The following is an 18,262-nucleotide window of genomic DNA, read 5'->3' as shown; positions in this document are numbered from 1 at the left end:
CAGGACTAGGAGGCCAGCCAGGGCTACACAGAGAAACCCTGTCTCAAACAAACAAACAAAAAACCAGGGCAGACAGACAATATAATAAATAAATATTTATTATTGAGTGCGGGAAGGGCACACTTGTGGGAGAGTCAGCTCTCCCCCCACTGTGCTGGTTCCAGGGATTACCATTTTGTTATCCTCCGCGCCCGGTCTCTAGTTTTGTGTGCACACTGCGGGACGTTGGAAAACACACCGCAAGAGTCCTCCGTATTCTGATTTTTCGCCTCCCCATGCTCTTTCCTCCCTCCCTGCTTTATGCTCTCGCGCGCTGGCGAGGGGTGAACGTCGCCCCTGCTGTCGATCGCCAGGCCTCCACTTTCTCCTTTTGACACAGGTTGGCGCCGACAGACCAGCTCCCACTTTTCGGACCCCGCAGGAGCGAGGCTCTCCGGTCCGGGGGTGGCTGGCGAGGAGGCGCGCCTTGCCCGCAGGCTCCGCTAGGTGGCGCCCGCGCCGCCCGGCGCCTCTGCAGACGCGCGCTGCCTTTCCTCCCGCGGCCCCGCCCCTGCCCGACTCCTCCCCGCACGCGCACTTCTGACGCAGCCCGAGGCCGCGGGAAGCGGAGCGGAAGTGCCGCGCGCTCGGCGTCCAGGAGAGGTGGGGGGGGGAAGAGAGAGGAAAAAGCGGATCCGGAAGTAGGTTCCCAGTGTCTGGGTCTCGGGCGCCGAGGTGACGGGAAACAGTTGCGGCCGAGAGGGCGTGGCCCCGAAGGCGGGGGGCACTGTGATTGGCTCGCGGCCGTGTCGCCGGCGCGGATTGGCCTCTGCGGATTGAGCGGTGAGTCTGCAGCGCGGCGGTTGAAATTCAAAAGTGGCGGGGGCGGCAGGTGGCCTGGCTCCTCCAGGCCCGTTGGGCGCTCGGGCTGTGTCGCGCGAGCCCGTGAGAGGACGCAGGTCCCGGGACGCCGGCGCCCGGCCCCCTTCCTTTGCATCCCGCCTGGCGAGGACCGCAATGGACGTGCAGGCGCAGGTGAGTGCGGCGCAGACGGCCGCCCGGTGACCCGAGCCTGGGGGGGACAGACGGGTCGGTCGGGGGCACGCCCGGCGGCAAGGGGAGGGCCGCACGGTCTTGCGACCTGCACTCCGGCGGCCGAGGCCGTGCAGGCGACCGACGGCGGGGCGCCCAAGGCGGTCGCAGCGACGTTGGCCCGCCGTCCCCGTCGCGCAGGCGCGACGATCGCCGTGTCGCCGCTCTTAGCCGTCTGCCAGCATTTCCCATTTGGAATTCTCCGCGGCCCCGGCGCGTGTCTGCTTCCCAGTTCTTGCAGATAGCCTGGCGGGAGCAGCGAGGGTTCGGAGAGGCCGATGCCCTGTTGTGTGGACGTCTCCCTGCGGCCCGATCCGGATGGAGGGAGCGGGGGAGATGGGGCAATCGCTCATCTCTTTCTTCTACCTAATGGCACTGGCTGGTTGACTAGTTTATGGGCGCCCTGCTCCACCCACAACCATCTGAGGTGTATGTGTGGCCATTAGTGTCCTGCCCTCTAGTGCCAGGAAAAGCCGGCCTGCGTTCTTTGTTTACTGGTATTTCAGTTTAGATTGGCCCACAGTCAGCGTTCACCTTGAGGAGACTTTCTCTGACACTCAGAGCCAAAAAGGAGAGTGGTGCACTGTGACAGGGGACAGTTAAAATAGTCAGAGTTTCCTCAGATCTGTTCAGGCAGTACTTGCAGAGGGTCTTCTCTATGCCCTGCACGGTTGTACTGATGGAGGAGACAAATCTCAGCCACCAATGAGCTGGTAGTCACTGGGGAGACAGAAATAGATAAAATGTGTGACCACTGGAAGGCAGTGAAGGACTGCTGAGAAAGGGTTCGAGCCAGTCCAAGGGGGGAAGCCAGGAGGAGTGCCATTAACTAAGGCGTGGTGACTCCTTGGGGGGGAGGAGCTTGGTGGTACAGGGCTGGGCAAGCACCCAAGAACCCCCTGATTCTATTATCCCCTGAACCAAAAGCAACAAAACCTGAGGTCAGCGTGCAGAGGCTGAGCCGAGGGTTTTGAGTTTTGGGCCAGGGATACACTGTCTCAACAAATGAAAACAAACCCAAAAGAAACAGATGTAAATTTGATGTAAAATTGATTGTGTGGGCCTGCTGTCTTGAAACTTGCTCTGTAAACCAGGCTGGTCCAGAGCTCCGTCTGCCTCTGCCTCCTCCCAAATGCTGAGGTTAAAGGTGAGTGTCGCCTCTGCCCAGCTGGAGGATGGCAGTTTTGTGGAAGTGAAATTTGTCTAGGAGATGAACTGAATGCAGTGAACGCCCCATGTCAGTGGTTCTCTGCCTTACCAACGCCGTGGCCAGTTTGTCATGCCGTGGTGACCCGACCATAACAGCATTTCATCGCTGCTTCATAACTGTAACTCTGCTGTTGTTATGAATCATAATGTAAATATCTGATCGCTCCCATGTGAAGCGTCCTTTGACCCCAAAGGGGTTGCAGCCCACAGGTTGAGAAACACTATTTTTGAGTTTCGCTACGAAGAGCAGTGCAGTGCCAGAGAGCACTGGAGAGGAGTTTCTGAGGTTAGAGGGAGCTGTGGTGTCTGTTGCACACTTATAGGAAGGATTGAGCTGTAGTGTCTGTTGCACACTGATTGGAAGGATTGAGCTGTAGTGTCTGTTGCACACTGATTGGAAGGATTGAGCTGTGGTGTCTGTTGCACACTTATAGGAAGGATTGAGCTGTAGTGTCTGTTGCACACTGATTGAAAGGATTGAGCTGTAGTGTCTGTTGCACACTGATTGGAAGGATTGAGCTGTGGTGTCTGTTGCACACTGATTGGAAGGATTGAGCTGTGGTGTCTGTTGCACACTGATTGGAAGGATTGAGCTGTAGTGTCTGTTGCACACTGATAGGAAGGATTGAGCTGTGGTGTCTGTTGCACACTGATTGGAAGGATTGAGTAGAGTGAAAAGCTGATCTGGAGTAGGTCAGGTCTGATGCACTTAGAGGGTCACCTTAGGAGCAGCCTCCATCTGGGATCTTCTGGAGATGAAAGGGTTGAATGTGTCTCCTTGCATTGAAAGTTAAGTCCTTCTGGAGAGTTGATCTCTGTGTCTACAGTTACAGAAGGGAGAGAATTACCATTCATGCTGGTTAGAGTTGTCCACAATAATAAGAAGTCACTGGAGGACAGAAAGCAAGCACAGAAGGTGATGCTTTGCAATCAATCAGCAATGAATATCCATGTCACTCTGGCTGGTCTAGAACTGGCTATACAGGTCAGACTGGCCTCAAACTCACAGAGACTCACCTGCCTCTGCTCCACAGTATTGGAATCACCATGCCTGGCCTTTGTTGTTGTTGTTGTTGCTGACCTTCTTTGTAGAAAAAAGTATGAGGTTAGCATCATCTTTTTAGCATCGCTGTCAGGAGTCTAGCCTTGTTGACATTGTGGTGCAACATTGTCTTTATAGACATGTTCCACCCCATTCATGGCTTAGCCTGGGATGCACATGCCTTGTAGATGTTCAACCATTCAAAGTATGTGGCAGTTAAGGAATTGGGAAAGAGATCCAACTAAGAAAACCTACCACTGTAGTTACTTTCCAAGTTATAGGGATGCCCTACCCCACCCCCTAATCCATGTAGTAGCTGAGGCTGACCTGGGGTTTTATGTAGCTGAGGATTGCTGGCCAGTACAAAAGTCTGGTGAGTGCACTATTTAAAATGCACAGTAGCTGAGGAGACTAGAAACAGTGGGCTCATGTCCATGTTCATTGCCATACAACTCAGGTAGTGGTGTGACTATCAGCTTGTAAATTCTATTCACGCAAAGCTATTTTTTTGCTTTGTGTGCATGTGTGTGCTGTGGCATACTTATAGAGGTCAGAGGACACTTTTCTGGAGCCATGAGTCCAGGGCGTCAACCTTAGGTAGAGGCTTGGCTGCAAGTGCCCTTACTTCCTCAGCCACCTTGCCAGCCCTCTTCATTTTTGTGCTGGAGGTTGGACGGCTCTTGCTGCATGCTCTACTCATAGGCCATAATCAAGTCTTTTGTTTGTTTTTTCCAGTTTTGGTTAAACACAGCCATGCTGAGTTCCCAGGCCAGCCTTGAGTTTGAACTCTGTCTTACCCTCTCAGATAGCTGGAAGCAGAAGTATCTGCCATCGTGCCTAACAAAGGTGCTTTTCTGAAGCTGGACCAAACCAGCTTGCTTTGTTAGGCTTTGCTATGTGTGCAGAGGGATGAGGAGGTTCAAAATTTGGTCTTGTCACAACCCATTCTTGCAGGACTCCATCTTGATGACTCTGTACGTGTCATTAAATGTTTTAGTTCTTCTCCTGGGTTAAGTTCACTACTAGGTGAGTTAGTAGTTGTTCCCAGCTCTGCACGGGCAGCCTGTGCTTATGTAGTCAGAACTCCTCTCCAGTCTTTGTTACAGCCTCACCAAATTCTTCTTTGTGTGTTGAAATCAGCAGATCTGCCCTCATAGTGAGACACTTTTGTACCAAAAGAGGGCACAGACAATGCTGGGATCCATGCTGAGGGGCTCGGTTGCTGGATTGACTCCCCAGGCATACTACAGATTCTGGCCAGTGGGCTGGCTAATACATATACTCAGTTCCCCTGAATAGCCTTCAGGTTTCTGCTCAACACCCAGCCCCCTCTCTGGAGCAATAGTTTAAAAAAAAAATTGAACTAAATCAGACCTTCCTCCTGTGATGTGGTAATGGAGCTGTAGTAGGCACCCTGGAGTCAGCTTAGACTTTCTCAGCTCCTGCCCCCCCCCACCCCCCCCAACCAGTTCCTCATTATACCACCACTGGCTTCAGGAAAGCCAAGGCCAGCTTTGTTTTTTTTTTTTTTTTTTTTGGTTTTTTTTTTTTTTTTTTTTTTTTAAATACACTAATTCATCTTTTTTTTTTCCTGAGCTGAGGATCGAATCCAGGGCCTTGTGCTTGCTAGGCAAGCGCTCTACCACTGAGCTAAATCCCCAACCCACCAATTCATCTTTAATATCACTTTAGTCATTAAGTAATAGAAAAGTCTTGGGCAAGTCTCAAGTAAACTTTAAGGACTGAGGTTTCTTGATGTGTGCAGTGAGTTAGAAACTTCAGGGTCTGTTTCCAGTCTATGTATTCATGTGGCTTGAGCAGGATTCCAACTCTGTCTTTCCTTTTGTTTGTTTGTTTGTTTGTTTGTGGAGCTGAGGATCGAACCCAGGACCTTGTGCTTGCTAGGCAAGCACTCTACCACTGAGCTAAATCCCCAACCCCGCAACTCTTTCTTCACCAAAACTCCTTCCAATGCGTCTCAGCGTCCTATGCTAATAGGATACCAATGCACCTAAGAATTAAAAATATAGGCCTTAATCAGAATCAGACCAGAGTTTATTCTTTTTTTTAATAGTTCAAATTTTTCTTTTCTTTTTTCTTTTTTTAGATTAATTAATTTATTTTTCTATTATCATCTTGATACAGTATACATTCTTATCTTAGTAGTGTAATGTTTCATTGAGGGTTGCTCAGTAATTGAGTAAAACCAAATCTTATTATAAGCTACAGTCATCCTAGGGTCCCCCATCACGGCCAGCTCTGTTAACACTCAGCTGCTTCTCCCAGATGGACTTGTGTTTAGTGCTCAGGCTCCTCTAACAGTTTTCACTGAGTTCCAGGAGAGTGCAGCCCTGGTGCCCAAAGGCATCCTTTGCATCTAGTCACTAGATCTAGAGAATTACATTCTGTCCCAGGCACTCAGCATGGTAAGAGGTGTTTATATTCTAGAGAAAGTAGATCATTTTCTATGGTTTAGTTCATTTACAGAACTTCAGTTTGGCAGTTACCCTAGAAAATAAGCTCTGAGAAGGCAAGGGCTTGGTGTTCATCACTCTTGGCCAAGTTCCATGTCTGCTGCAAAGCAGATGTTCACCAAGCCCTTGCTGGATGAATAATGCAGTCCTCTGCATATGACATTACTCATCTGCTCTCTTCTACCTGTATTCATTTCAAATGCTCACAGTTTTTGTTTTTGTTTTTTAAATCTTGCTTATAGTCCAGCCAGGCCAGCCTCAAACTTGTGGCTCTGCTGTCTCAGTCGCTTGAGTGCTAGGATTAGAGTGTGCTGCCATGCACGGCTCACATCCTCTGAGTGCCTCTCCCCTTGAGTGTCCAGCAGACTCCCCCTCTTGTCTGCTTTCTCTCCCTCTCTGGTGTACCCCATGTGTTGGTCTGAATAGGGCTCTGCTGTTATTGCATGTGCCCCTTTTTGCTTCTTTACTGGGGCGCTTGTCCTTGCACCTTGCTCATCCTCTACACTACCTAAAAGTCCTGTAAAGGGCTGGTGAGAGGTTAAGGCACGTGCTGCCAAGCTTGACAACCTGAATTGGATCCCCAGGACCTACATGGCCAAAGGAAAAGACCCGAACCGACTTCTGTAGTATACTGCTTGATTTTTTTTTTTTTTTTTTTTCCCCGAGACAGGGTTTCTCTGTGTAGTTTTGGTGCCTGTCCTGGATCTCGCTCTGTAGACCAGGTTGGCCTCGAACTCATAGAGATCCACCTGTCTGGGATTAAAGGCGTGTGCCACCACGGCCCGCACTGCTTAGCTTTTATTGTCGCCAGCCTGACACAAATTGAGTCACTTGAGAAGAGGAACTTTAACTGGGGAATTGGTTTGATTTGTGTTGATAGGTGGCACCATGCTTAGGCAGGTGGGCCAGGGGTGTATAAGAAAGCAAGCTACGGGGCTGGCGAGATGGCTTAGCACGCTGGGGCTCACAGAGGGCCTGCGTTCAAGTCCTAGCATCCATACGGTGGCTAAAAGCAGTCTGAGGGTCTGACAGCCTCTTCTTGGCCGCCCTCCACTAGTGGTGCGAACATGACCCGACAGGCATTGACCTCATGGTGTCTGCCTTCCCCACTTGCAGAGTTAGTTAATGATGGTACCTAGAGATGAGGCATTTAAGATGGCACTCTGTGAACAGCCTGCTCCTCCCAGCAAGGGTCCCTCTCCTTTATTGTTTGGTCCTGCCCTTAACTAGAAAGGCCTGTTGGGCCGGGGGTGGTGGTGCACGCCTTTAATCCCAGCACTCAGGAGGCAGAGGCAGGTGGATCTCTGAGCTCGAGGCCAGCCTGGGCTACAGAGCGAGATCCAGGAAAAGTGCAAAGCTACACAACAAGAAAAAGCCTGTTGGCTTTGTAGCTGTCCTGTGTGTCAGGACCGTGTTTCTGTTTGCTTGAGTTCACCTCTACAGGACAGCTGTGTGTGGCTTCCCTCTTAGCTTTTCCATAGAGGTCGCTCCACTCCTGCCATGCTCTCCATCGCTTTGTGCTGGTTATCTGGCACACAGTGCCAACTTTGGGCACAAATGATACTCAGTTAATGCTTGCTGATAGTCAATATTGAAAATTAAGGTGGGGAGCTCCAGAAAGGGGAGTTGTGGGCTTGGGGCCGTCTTTGTTGTTTTTCGAGACAGGGTTTCTCTGTGTTGCCCTGGCTGTCTTGGAACTCACTCTGTAGACCAGGCTGGCCTCAAACTCAGAGAACCGCCTGCCTCTGCCTCCCAGGTGTTGGGATGAAAGGTGTGCACCACCATGCCTGGCTTGATCTTGTTTTAAGAGCCTCTTTTTCTAACAGAGGCCCCCTTTATTGGAAGTGAAGAGGAACTTTGAGCTGAAGACAACCCTCGTCAAGGCCTCTTCCCGACTGCCCCTTCCAGGAACCAGGCTCAAGAGGGGTCCTGACCAGATGGAAGATGCCTTGGAGCCTGCAAAGGTGAGATATGTTTGGAGAGCAGGGGCGGTGGGGGGAGAGAACAAGGGCAGGTCACTATGGAACCCCATCCTTATCTCTCCCCAGAAACGGACACGAGGCCTGGGTGCAGTGACCAAGATTGATAGAGCCCGCCCCAGAGGAGCACTCAGCACGGTGTCACAGACACAGGGCCCCGCTGCAGGTGGGTTCCGGGGTGGGCTGGACCGAGGGCTGGGAAGTGCACAGCTGTTCTCTCAGTCTTTCTCTGTCTTTCAGAGTTTATCTGTTTGGAGCCAATAATAACTTTCTACTTGGTTCAGAATTTCAAAGGCACAAAGGTTGTTAGATGAAATTCTTTCTTTCCACCTCTTCTCTTCGGGTCTAGTTCTTCCAGGGGTAGCTGTGGGAAGAGTGGGGAGACACGGGTGTGAAAGCAGACATGAACAGGTAGCTGCATACAGTGCACAGCTCTGCCCACCTGCTCTTTTTACTTGCTGAGTTCTGGCGTAGTGAGTTGTGTCTGGTCCGAGAAGGGCCATTAGGAGCTGGCTCCACACTTCAAGGACAAGGAGAGTTATCTTCGAACCCTTTAAAATATGTGTCGGTACATGCTACCAAGAGTGGGTGATGTGCCTTTCCTCTCTCCGTCTTGGACAGCTCCGAAAGGCCCTAAGAAGACAGGACTTCGAGGCTGCACTACGGTTGGTCCAGGTAATGGTGCTTAAGCTGGGGCTGACCAGGGACTTGAGTCCATGTAATGGGGAACGGTGACAGGAGCTCTGGTCCTGCCAGTCTTTTTTGTAGGTGGGGGTGGGGATTAAGTAAGGGTCTGGCACATGTTAGACAGTGCTCTACCACTAAGTCGTATCACAGCCCTGGGGTGGTTGGTTGGTTTTAAGGTTTATTATTTTTTTATTTTACTTTATGTGTTAAGTGTATATATCTGAGCATCTATATGCACAGAGGAAGGCTTGAATCCTCTGGAGCTAGAGTTACAGGTGGTTGAGAGTCTCCTGACAAGGATGATGGGAGCCAAACCTGGGTCCTCTGTGAGAGCAGCAGGTGCTCTTAACAGCTCAGCCATCTCCCTAGCCCAGCCTTCGTGTTTTTCTTTTTTCATTTGAGACTCGCTAGAGCTCAGGTTGGCCTTGAACTGGCAATTCTCCAGCCATGGCCTCCCTAGTGCTGGATTACAGGTGTGTCCTGCCGTGTCCAGCCTATAATTCTGTGTCAACTCTCTAATTCTCTAGTGCTGAAGAACCAGAAACCAGCTCCTGCTGTTCCTGCCCAGAAGCCTGGCAGTAGGTGACATATAAACATTGGGTGAGAGGCTGGGGTGAGGAAGATGAGGTGGTGAGCGCCCAGAAAACATCTGCTGCCTTCCTGTCTAGAGAGGAGGGAGAGAGGTGGCACGAGTTATGGAGGCCTGAGGGCAGCAGGCCAAGACTCCTGACCTGTCTGTGCCTCTTCTGTCCCGTGTTAGCATCAGCTGCCCCTATGGTGGTAGGGAAGAGGCCTGGCAAACGTCCTGCCTGGGACTTAAAGGGTCAGTTGTGCGACATCAGTGAAGAGCTGAGACGCTATCGGGAGAAGACTCAAAAGCTGGACCAGGAGAACCATGGGCTTCAGGAGCAACTCAAAGAGGCCCAGGAGCAGGCTGAGGCCCTGGGGACAGAGCGGAACACCCTGAAAGGGGAGCTGGCCAGTGTACGGACCCAGGCCGAGCAGAGCCAGCAGAAACTGGACAATCTGTGTGTCCGGGTCTTGGAGCTGGAGGAATGTCTGGGTACCAAGGACAGGTTGATTCAGGAGCTTCAGAGAGAACAGCTGGAGTTGCAGGAGGAACGGAAGGCACTGGCCACCCGACTGGAGGAGCAAGAGGTAAGGGCAGATTCTCAGAGTTCCGCCTCTGTCTGTAGCACAGACCTCACTCCTCCCTCAAACTCAGAAGGCCTCACGTCTCCAGCAGGTGTCCGTGCACCCAGCTCCTCCGAGCAACTCCTGACACTGCCTTTCCAGTTAGGAGCCACTACTGGCTCTCAGCTGACTGAGTCTCACTTCCAGCACATGCCCACCCTTCCCTTAGTTCACTCCAGTATTGTCACACTGGATAGCATCTTCCTGGATATTCCCTTCACACTCCCACCCTAGAGCCAAGGTGCTTTCCTTTCTTTTTGGGGGGGGCGGGCAGGGGAGCCTGTCCTAGAACTCTCTCTCTGTAGCCCAGGCTGGCCTCGAACTCACAGAGATCCACCTGTCTCTGCCTCCCTAGTGCCGGGGTTACAGGCATGCGCCACCACCGCCTTTCTTACCTCTTACCAGACTGAAGTCCATGCTGCTAGATACCTGCCCCCTTTTGTTTGGCATGATCCTTGCTCTAATTACCGATTGCATTCCCCTGGGCAGAGGAGGTTACAGGCCTCAGAAGCGGCTCTGTCAAGCAGTGAAGCAGAGTTGGCATGTCTGCGGCAGAGAACTGCAGCCCAGGCGACCTCACTGGCTGAGCAGGCAGACCGGCTGCACGGGCTGGAGATGGAGCGCCGTAGACTCCACAACCAGTTGCAGGAGCTGAAGGGCAACATCCGGGTATTCTGCCGGGTGCGCCCTGTCCTTGCAGGGGAACCCACTCCATCCCCTGGCTTCCTCCTGTTTCCCCATGGCCCTGCTGGACCGTCTGATCCCCCAACCCGCCTTAGCCTCTCACGGTCTGATGATCGGCGTTCAACCCTGACTGGGGCACCAGCACCCACTACCCGCCATGATTTCTCCTTTGATCGGGTTTTCCCACCAGGAAGCAAACAGGAAGAAGTATTTGAGGAGATCTCCATGCTTGTCCAGTCAGCACTGGATGGCTACCCTGTGTGTATCTTTGCCTATGGACAGACAGGCAGTGGCAAGACCTTCACTATGGAGGGTGGGCCTGGGGGAGACCCCCAGTTGGAGGGGCTGATCCCTCGGGCCCTGCGGCATCTGTTCTCTGTGGCCCAGGAGATGACTGGCCAGGGCTGGGCATACAGTTTTGTGGCAAGTTACGTAGAAATCTACAATGAGACCGTCCGAGACCTGCTCGCCACTGGGGCCCGGAAGGGACAAGGGAGCGAGTGTGAGATCCGTCGGGCAGGTCCAGGGAGTGAGGAGCTTACGGTCACCAATGCACGCTACGTCCCTGTTTCCTGTGAGAAAGAGGTGAGGCCCAGTAGGGCCTGGAGGGGAGGAGTGGGTGGAGCCTGTAGACAAAAGCATGCCGAAGGACCAAGGGTGGGCTGTGAGGGCGGCTACCACCAGACTTAGCTGGTAGGCTGCAAGGCAGCTTTGCTTTGATAAGGCCAAGGAGTAGAGACAGGAGTGATGATGCATCTGAGGGTGATTGTCTCCAGACTCCTACCAGGTCCATCTCGGGACTCAGTGCTCCGTTCACCCTAGCCATGCTGGTTACTTGGCCGTTCCTGTCTCTGGGCTCTCAGGGCTGCTCCATTGCTCCTTCTCTGGAGGTCTTCAGGCAGGGAGGCCATTTGGGTTGTCCTTTTATTCCTTTTGAGAATCTTGTACCGTAGCCCAGGCTGGCTTTGAACTCAAGGCAATCCTCCTGTCTCAGCAGCCTCCTGAGTGCTGGGGATTATAGGCCTAAGCCACCACATCTAGTCTGTTTTTATTTTGAGGCAAAGCCTCACCAAGTCACTCAGAACTTCCTCTGTATCTCAAGGAGTCCTTGAACTGTGAATTCTCTGCTTCAGCCTCCCAAGTGGTTGGGATTATAGGCTTGTGTGATAGACCCAGCCCAGGCTGTTCTGTCTAGATGTGTATACATACTCCTTCTGCTAGTCTGTGTTTTGCTCCAAGAGGGCAGGGGTGGACTTAACTCATTGCCATACTTCATCAGCATATCCTAGCTTTGGATGGCCTCTAACCCTTGCTAACCCATCCCCAGGTGGAGGCTCTGCTCCAGCTGGCCCGCCAGAATCGGGCTGTGGCCCGTACTGCCCAGAATGAGAGATCATCACGCAGTCACAGTGTATTCCAGCTACAGATTTCTGGAGAACATGCTGCTCGGGGCTTGCAGTGTGGTGCTCCCCTCAACCTTGTGGACCTGGCTGGGAGTGAGCGGCTAGACCCTGGCTTAACCCTTGGCCCTGGGGAACGTGATCGTCTTCGGGAAACGCAGGCCATCAACAGCAGTCTGTCTACATTGGGACTGGTCATAATGGCCCTAAGCAATAAGGTAGGAATGGATGCATGGGCAGGTAAGGCAAGGGCATGGGCAGCTGGCATGAGCTGTGGAGAACCCTGCCCTATCCTAACTGCCTGTACCCTTACCCTTCAGGAGTCCCATGTGCCTTACCGAAACAGCAAGCTTACCTACCTGCTGCAGAACTCGCTGGGCGGCAGTGCCAAGATGTGAGTGGAAGCGGGGACTATCGAAGGAGCTGTAGGAACTAGTGAAGATGAGGCGGGAACGGAGACAGCTCTGTATGTATGCAGCCTTGGCAGACCACTGATGCTGCTGCTTGGACCCTTCTCTTCCCACAGGCTCATGTTTGTGAACATTTCCCCTCTGGAAGAGAATGTCTCCGAGTCTCTCAATTCACTACGCTTTGCCTCCAAGGTACAGCTGCTGCCCTGCTGTCTTAGTTTCTATTCTTGTGACAAGGCACTGTGACCAAGGAACTTTAGAAGGGTTTATTGGGCTTATGGTTTTAGAGGGTTAGAGTCCATGACCTTTTGTTGTTGTTATTGTTTGTTTTTTATTTTTGTTTTTTCAAGACAGGGTCTCTCTGTGTTGTTTTGGTGCCTGTCCTGGATCTCGCACTGTAGACTAGGCTGGCCTCGAACTCACAGAGATCTGCCTGCCTCTGCCTCCCGAGTGCTGGGATTAAAGTGTGCGCCACCACAGCCCAGTGAGTCCATGACCTTTATGGCAAAGAAACATGGCAGTAGCAGGTAGGCATAGGGTTGGAGCAGCAGCTGAGCTCCCATCATGAGACAGAGAACAGAGACTGGGAATGGCATGAGCTTTTGAAATCTCAAAGCAACCCCCCCCAAAAGCTCCCCCTCCTCCTCCCCCTCCCTAAACAGTTGCACAAACCGAGGAACGAGCATTCACATTTATGAGCCTGTGGGGCCATTCTCATTTAGACCACCATACCTGCCCATACTGTCAGGACTCCTGGCTGTTCATAGGCATCTCCATCATGACTCCTGTTTTCTAGGCTGGGGCATAGCTATCCAAAAAGAATTAACTTGGCTAGGCATCTTGGGTACTCGTCATTGATTCCATCTTTAACTGCTGGCTTTTGAATTAATATTTTTAGAAGAAATGACCACACAGTCAGGACTATATTGCAAGAACAAGCTATGTCCTGTCCATGTTCTGATTCTTTTTTTTATTTAAGATTTATTTATTTATTATGTATATACAGTATTCTGTCTGCATGTATCCCTGCCGACCAGAAGAGGGCACCAGATCTCATTTCAGGTGGTTGTGGGCCACCATGTGGTTGCTGGGAATTGAACTCAGGACCTTTGGAAAAGCAGACGGTGCTCTTAACTGCTGAGCCATCTCTCCAGCCCCATGTTCTGATTCTTATCCTATATGAATATTGACTTTTGTCCCTTATTTACTTTGCTCTTCAAAACAGCTTCCAAGATTATTCCCATAAGCACTGGGATTGCCACATTATTATTATTATTATTATTATTATTATTATTATTATTATTTTAAGATTCATTTATTTATTATGTATACAGTGTTCTGCCTGCAGGCCAGAAGAGGGCACCAGATCTCATTACAGATGGTTGTGAGCCACCATGTGGGTGCTGGGAATTGAACTTAGGACCTCTGGAAGAACAGCCGGTGTTCTTAACCTTTGAGTCATCACTGCAGCCCAATTGCCACATTATTTTTAGGTCTGTGTAGGATTCCACAAAATTTATTCAGTTTCAACTGTTGGACAGTTGCATTGTTTCCACCTTATTCTGATTGTAAACAAGGCCATATTGACTGATCTTGTGTACATTCTGTGTATTTTTCAGTTACATCTGTCTAGAGAAGTGCTCCTTGAAATGGAACTGCCAGAATAAAGGAGATGTACAGATTTTTGAAAGTATCCCAAATATGCATTCAAGCTCTAACTCTAACCGGGAGCTAGACAGTGCCCATAGTCTCACCTCCTAGGAATGAGCAGGTCTCAGTGTCATTACTGTCTGCCTTGGTGGGCAATCCCCCCACCCCCTTTCCCCTTTTCTGAGGGTAGAACCCTTTGAGTTCTGATCATGATTGGGTCTGCCCTCAGCCAGGCAGAGTGCCCAGCCACGTCAGCACCTGCACTCTGCTGTCTGGCACTGTCAGTGAGAGTGGGGTGGTCTCTCCTGTCAGCTCCTTGGCCTGTCGGTAACCCCTGTCTATCCTGTCTTTATTCTGGTGCTCAGGCTTGAACCGGATCCTCATCACAGTAAGCATGACCTTCTCTGAACTGTGTGACCACCCTAATTTCTCAAAAATAATAACCAGGTTTAGCCACATATGATGGTGCACACCTTTTGTCCTAGTACTCTGTGAGTGTGAGGCCAGGCAGGGCTATGTAGAGGAACACAGTCTCAAAAACAGGCTGCTCTAAAGTGATTTATACGTTGGACAGATGGCTCAGTGGTTAGGAGCACTTGCTGTTCTTGGAGAGGACCTGAATTCAGTTCCCAGCACTCATGTGTTGGCTCACAGCCATCCCTGACTCTAGTTCCCTTTGCATGCACCAGGCATGTATGTGATGCAGGAAAAACACTCCTACACATAAAGTAATTTTAGAATAAAAAAAAAAAATACTCTGTGTGTGTATGTAGGACAGAGGGCAACTTGTAGGATTTCATTCTGTCCTTCCAAGCTGGTTGTCCTGTCATCAGATTTGGTGGGAGGCAACCTTGGTGGCTGAGCTATTTTGCTGTCCTCAGACCAACACCTTATATATTAATGTAGCACTCTGGGGCAGGAGGGGTGTTAAATCAGCATTTCCTGTCAGTAGAACTGGCCTGGAGCTTACTGTGTAGCCAGGGCTGAGCTGGCCTGCCTCCACCTAAGTGCTGGGATTATAGGCGTGCGCCACCACTGCCCACCACCATCACCACCACCACTACCCAGCTCAACTAGTAATGTTAGAAACAGAAATCATATCTAGATCTATCATTTTGTTAGAGTGCTTTCAAATGGTGATTTCTAATCAGTTTTCATTAGTTAGTCATGACTCTTCTATTAAGAATTCTCCCTCACCATGGAAAAGCATACCTCAAGGGTACTGTTGTTATAGGTTCAGTTCTGTGAATAGTGTAAAGCAGAGGCATGAAGTGTGCATGGATTATATTTATAATATACTGTAGCTGGCTAAGCTTTAAAGGTGTGGACCTTAATTTAAAAATACTTAATTGTAACATATGGTAGTGATTTCCTGAACTATTGAAAAAAATGGTACCAAATAGATTGTTCAATGCAGGGTTACCACAAGCCTTCAGTTTGTCAAGGACAACGAGACGGGAGGGCATCTATACTGGTTGTCTGTGTGGGAAAAGGTAGATGCAGGATTTTCTGTGTGTGTGTTTTGTGTGCTTTTATGTCTCTGCACTCTGTGTGTGCCTGGTGCCTAAGGAGGCCAGAAGAGTGTGTTGGAGTCCCTGGACTGGAGTTAGACAGCTGTGAGCTGCTCTGTAATTAATTCTAGGGTCCTTTGGAATACAGCCAGTGCTCTTACTCTGTGAGCCATCTCCCCAGTCCCAGAAATGCTGGATTTATTTGTTTGTTTGTTTGTTTTTAAAGATTTAGCTGGGTGTGGTGGCACATGCCCTTAATCCTAGCACTTGAGAGGCAGAGACAGGTAGATCTCTGAGTTTTGAGGCCAGCCTGGTCTACGGAGTAAGTTCCAGGACAGCTGGGCTACAGAGAAACGGTCTCAAAAAAAAAAAAAACCAAAACAAAACAAGGGGCTGGAGAGCTGGCTCACCTGTTAAGAACACTTGCTGCTGGCCAGGCGGTAGTGGCGCACGCCTTTAATCCCAGCACTCGGGAGGCAGAGCCAGGTGGATCTCTGTGAGTTTGAGGCCAGCCTGGGCTACCAAGTGAGTTCCAGGAAAAAGGTGCAAAGCTACACAGAGAAACCCTGTCTCAAAAACCGCCCCCCCCCCCCAAAAAAAGAATACTTGCTGCTCTTCCAGAGGACCCTGATTCAGTTCCCAGCACCCACATGGCAGTTCACAACTGTCTGTAACTCCAGTTCCAGGGCACCCAACACCCTCACACAGACATGAATGTGGACAAATCACCAATGCACATAAAATAAAAAATTAAATAAAAATCTTAAACAATAAAAAAAATAAGAAGAAAGGTTGTATTTTATGTAAATGGCTGTTTTGCCTGAATGCACGGGTGTGTACCACTTTTGTACTTGGTATCAGAGGAGGTTAGAAGAGGGCATTAGATTTCTTGGTTAATGGATGGTTGTGAGCCACCATATAGGTACCAGCAACTGAACCCACAGGTCCTCTGTAAGAATAAGTGCTTTTAAATACTGAATCATCTCTCCAGCCTTAAGATACTGAATATGGTTTTCAGTATTGAGTTCCCTATCCTAAGCAACTCTAAATTAACCATAAGCCTCAGGAGGAGGTTTTCACAGGTGCTTACAAATTTGACATCAGTCTTTTCCACTTAGTCTTTCTGATCCTCACATCGCTACATCTTTGGGCTGTGCTGGAGACGGAACCTACCTAGGGCCTTATGCACAATGGGCACGCTCTCAACCACTAAATTACAACCCCAACCTCTTGTGTCCTTTGATATGTATGCAGTAGTCTCTGCTACAGTTCCTCCTTATGGTGATGTATTTTCTCAGGAGTCCTAGTTCTCAAAAGGACTTAATGTCTTTTGTTTGTTTTGTTTTGTTTTTTGAGACAGGGTTTCTCTATGTAGCTTTGGAGGCTGTAGGACTTAATGTCTTACTAGGTTGTTGTAGGAAGGTGAGGTGTCCAGTCCAGGGTATTGCTGCTGGCAATGGAGACCTCTGCTACTGTGATCTTTGTGAAGGTGTATTAGTTAGCTTCCTGTTGCTATGAAAAAACACCATGACCAATAGCAACTTGGAGTAGAAAGGGTTTAGTCCACCATCCAGGGAAGTCAGGCCAATAACTCTGCGGGACATAGGGAGTGTTGCTTACTGGCTTGCTCCCTGTAGCTTGCTCAGCCTGCTTTCTTCTACACCTCAGGACCCACCTGCCTGGGATAGTACCGCCATAATAGGGTTGTGGGTCCTCCTACACCAGTCACTAATTAAGAAAAAGCCCAATGGTTTGCCCAGAAGCCAATCTGATGGGACATTTTCTCAGTTAGGTTTTCCTCTTTTGAAATGAGAGCTAGCCTGTGTCCAGTTGACATAAAAACTAGCCAGAACTATAGGGCTTCATCTCTTTAGACTTCTGACCTCCTCCAGGCCTAATGCACACAGGACAACTCTTAAGGGGGAGCAGGCTGAGCCTACTTTCCCAGCCCTTTTTCAGCATTTCAGAGGGCATCTCCAGCCGTGGTGCTAGGGGTAGAATGGGCGGACTGTTGTAGTCACCTTGCAAACTTTGATCTTGTATAATCTTATTGGCCCACAGGTGAACCAGTGTGTTATTGGTACTGCTCAGGCTAATAAGAAATGAAGATGGAGCCAGAACCTGATTCCTGTGCAAGCGAGTGTGCATGTGTCTGTGTATTTTGATGTGTATGTTCTCAGTGGGGGTGGGGGTTGAGAAATGCTTTTATTGGGTGGACATTATGTACCTAATTACCAAATAAAGAAATTCTGTTGTAGGCTTAAAACATTTTTCTTAATCTTAGATTTTTTTATTATGTATAATTGTTTTGCTTGGGTGTGTATGCATGTGCACCATGTATGTCTGGTGTTCCTTGAATTCAGAAAAGGGCTTCGGTCCCCTGGAACTACGGATGATTGCGAGTGGGTTCTGGGACAGAACCTGGGGTCCTCTGCAAAAGCAGTAAACCACTAAGCCATCTCTCCAGCCCTTGTTACAGCTCTTCCCCCCCCCCCCCCTTTGGTTTTTCGAGACAGGGTTTCTCTGTGTAGCTTTGTGCCTTACCTGGATCTCACTCTGTACCCAGGCTGGCCTCGAACTCACAGAGATCCGCCTGGCTCTGCCTCCCGAGTGCTGGGATTAAAGACATGCGGTTGCCTGGCTTTACAGCTCTTAAATAAAGGTCTTATTAATACTAGTAGCTGCTACAGGAATGTATTGTAAACAAATACCTGTAGGCATGTACAAGTGTCCATTCTGACATGTGTTTTCTGAGTGAGGCTATAGGCTTTCCTCTTGGCTTTCGCTTGGCTAGGCATACTTGGCTGTCCTGATGCCGCTTCTCTATCCTTCAGCACAGGGAGTTGTACCCATGGCTGCCCACTGCCTGGCCCCCGGCCCAGCCCGGGACAGAATGTTCTTGTCTGGTGTGAGAGTTGCCAGGGCGCTCCACATTCTCTCCCTTTCCCTGC

At 50.0% G+C, this 18,262-nt stretch overlaps 1 protein-coding gene across 2 annotated transcripts; it reads left to right on the top strand.

Annotated features, from left to right (window-relative positions):
* Positions 1–668: 668 nt before the first annotated feature.
* Positions 669–17,564, top strand: Kifc1 (kinesin family member C1). 2 transcript variants are annotated; one of them, XM_036167019.1, is made up of 11 exons: positions 669–822; positions 7,623–7,760; positions 7,845–7,941; positions 8,397–8,450; positions 8,990–9,040; positions 9,223–9,620; positions 10,146–10,925; positions 11,668–11,958; positions 12,061–12,134; positions 12,267–12,342; positions 17,373–17,564. In XM_036167019.1, the coding sequence occupies exons 2-11, from the start codon at positions 7,734–7,736 to the stop codon at positions 17,415–17,417; spliced, it is 1,893 nt and encodes a 630-aa protein (XP_036022912.1). In that variant the 5' UTR covers positions 669–822; positions 7,623–7,733; the 3' UTR covers positions 17,418–17,564. The 2 variants fall into 2 exon arrangements, with proteins under 2 accessions (XP_036022912.1, XP_036022913.1); XM_036167020.1 differs by lacking the exon at positions 669–822 and adding an exon at positions 872–1,014.
* Positions 17,565–18,262: the final 698 nt, after the last annotated feature.

Source organism: Onychomys torridus, chromosome 18 (genome assembly GCF_903995425.1).
Source record: "Onychomys torridus chromosome 18, mOncTor1.1, whole genome shotgun sequence".
NCBI lineage: Eukaryota > Metazoa > Chordata > Mammalia > Rodentia > Cricetidae > Onychomys > Onychomys torridus.
This window is presented reverse-complemented; position numbering and strand designations above follow the sequence as displayed.

Excerpts from the sequence above, each read along its gene's own strand:
- Kifc1 (XM_036167020.1), top strand. Across the intron at positions 9,041-9,222 it reads TCCTGCCCAGAAGCCTGGCA|CATCAGCTGCCCCTATGGTG; the intron begins GTAGGTGACATA and ends GTCCCGTGTTAG. Across the intron at positions 12,135-12,266 it reads CTGGGCGGCAGTGCCAAGAT|GCTCATGTTTGTGAACATTT; the intron begins GTGAGTGGAAGC and ends CTCTTCCCACAG.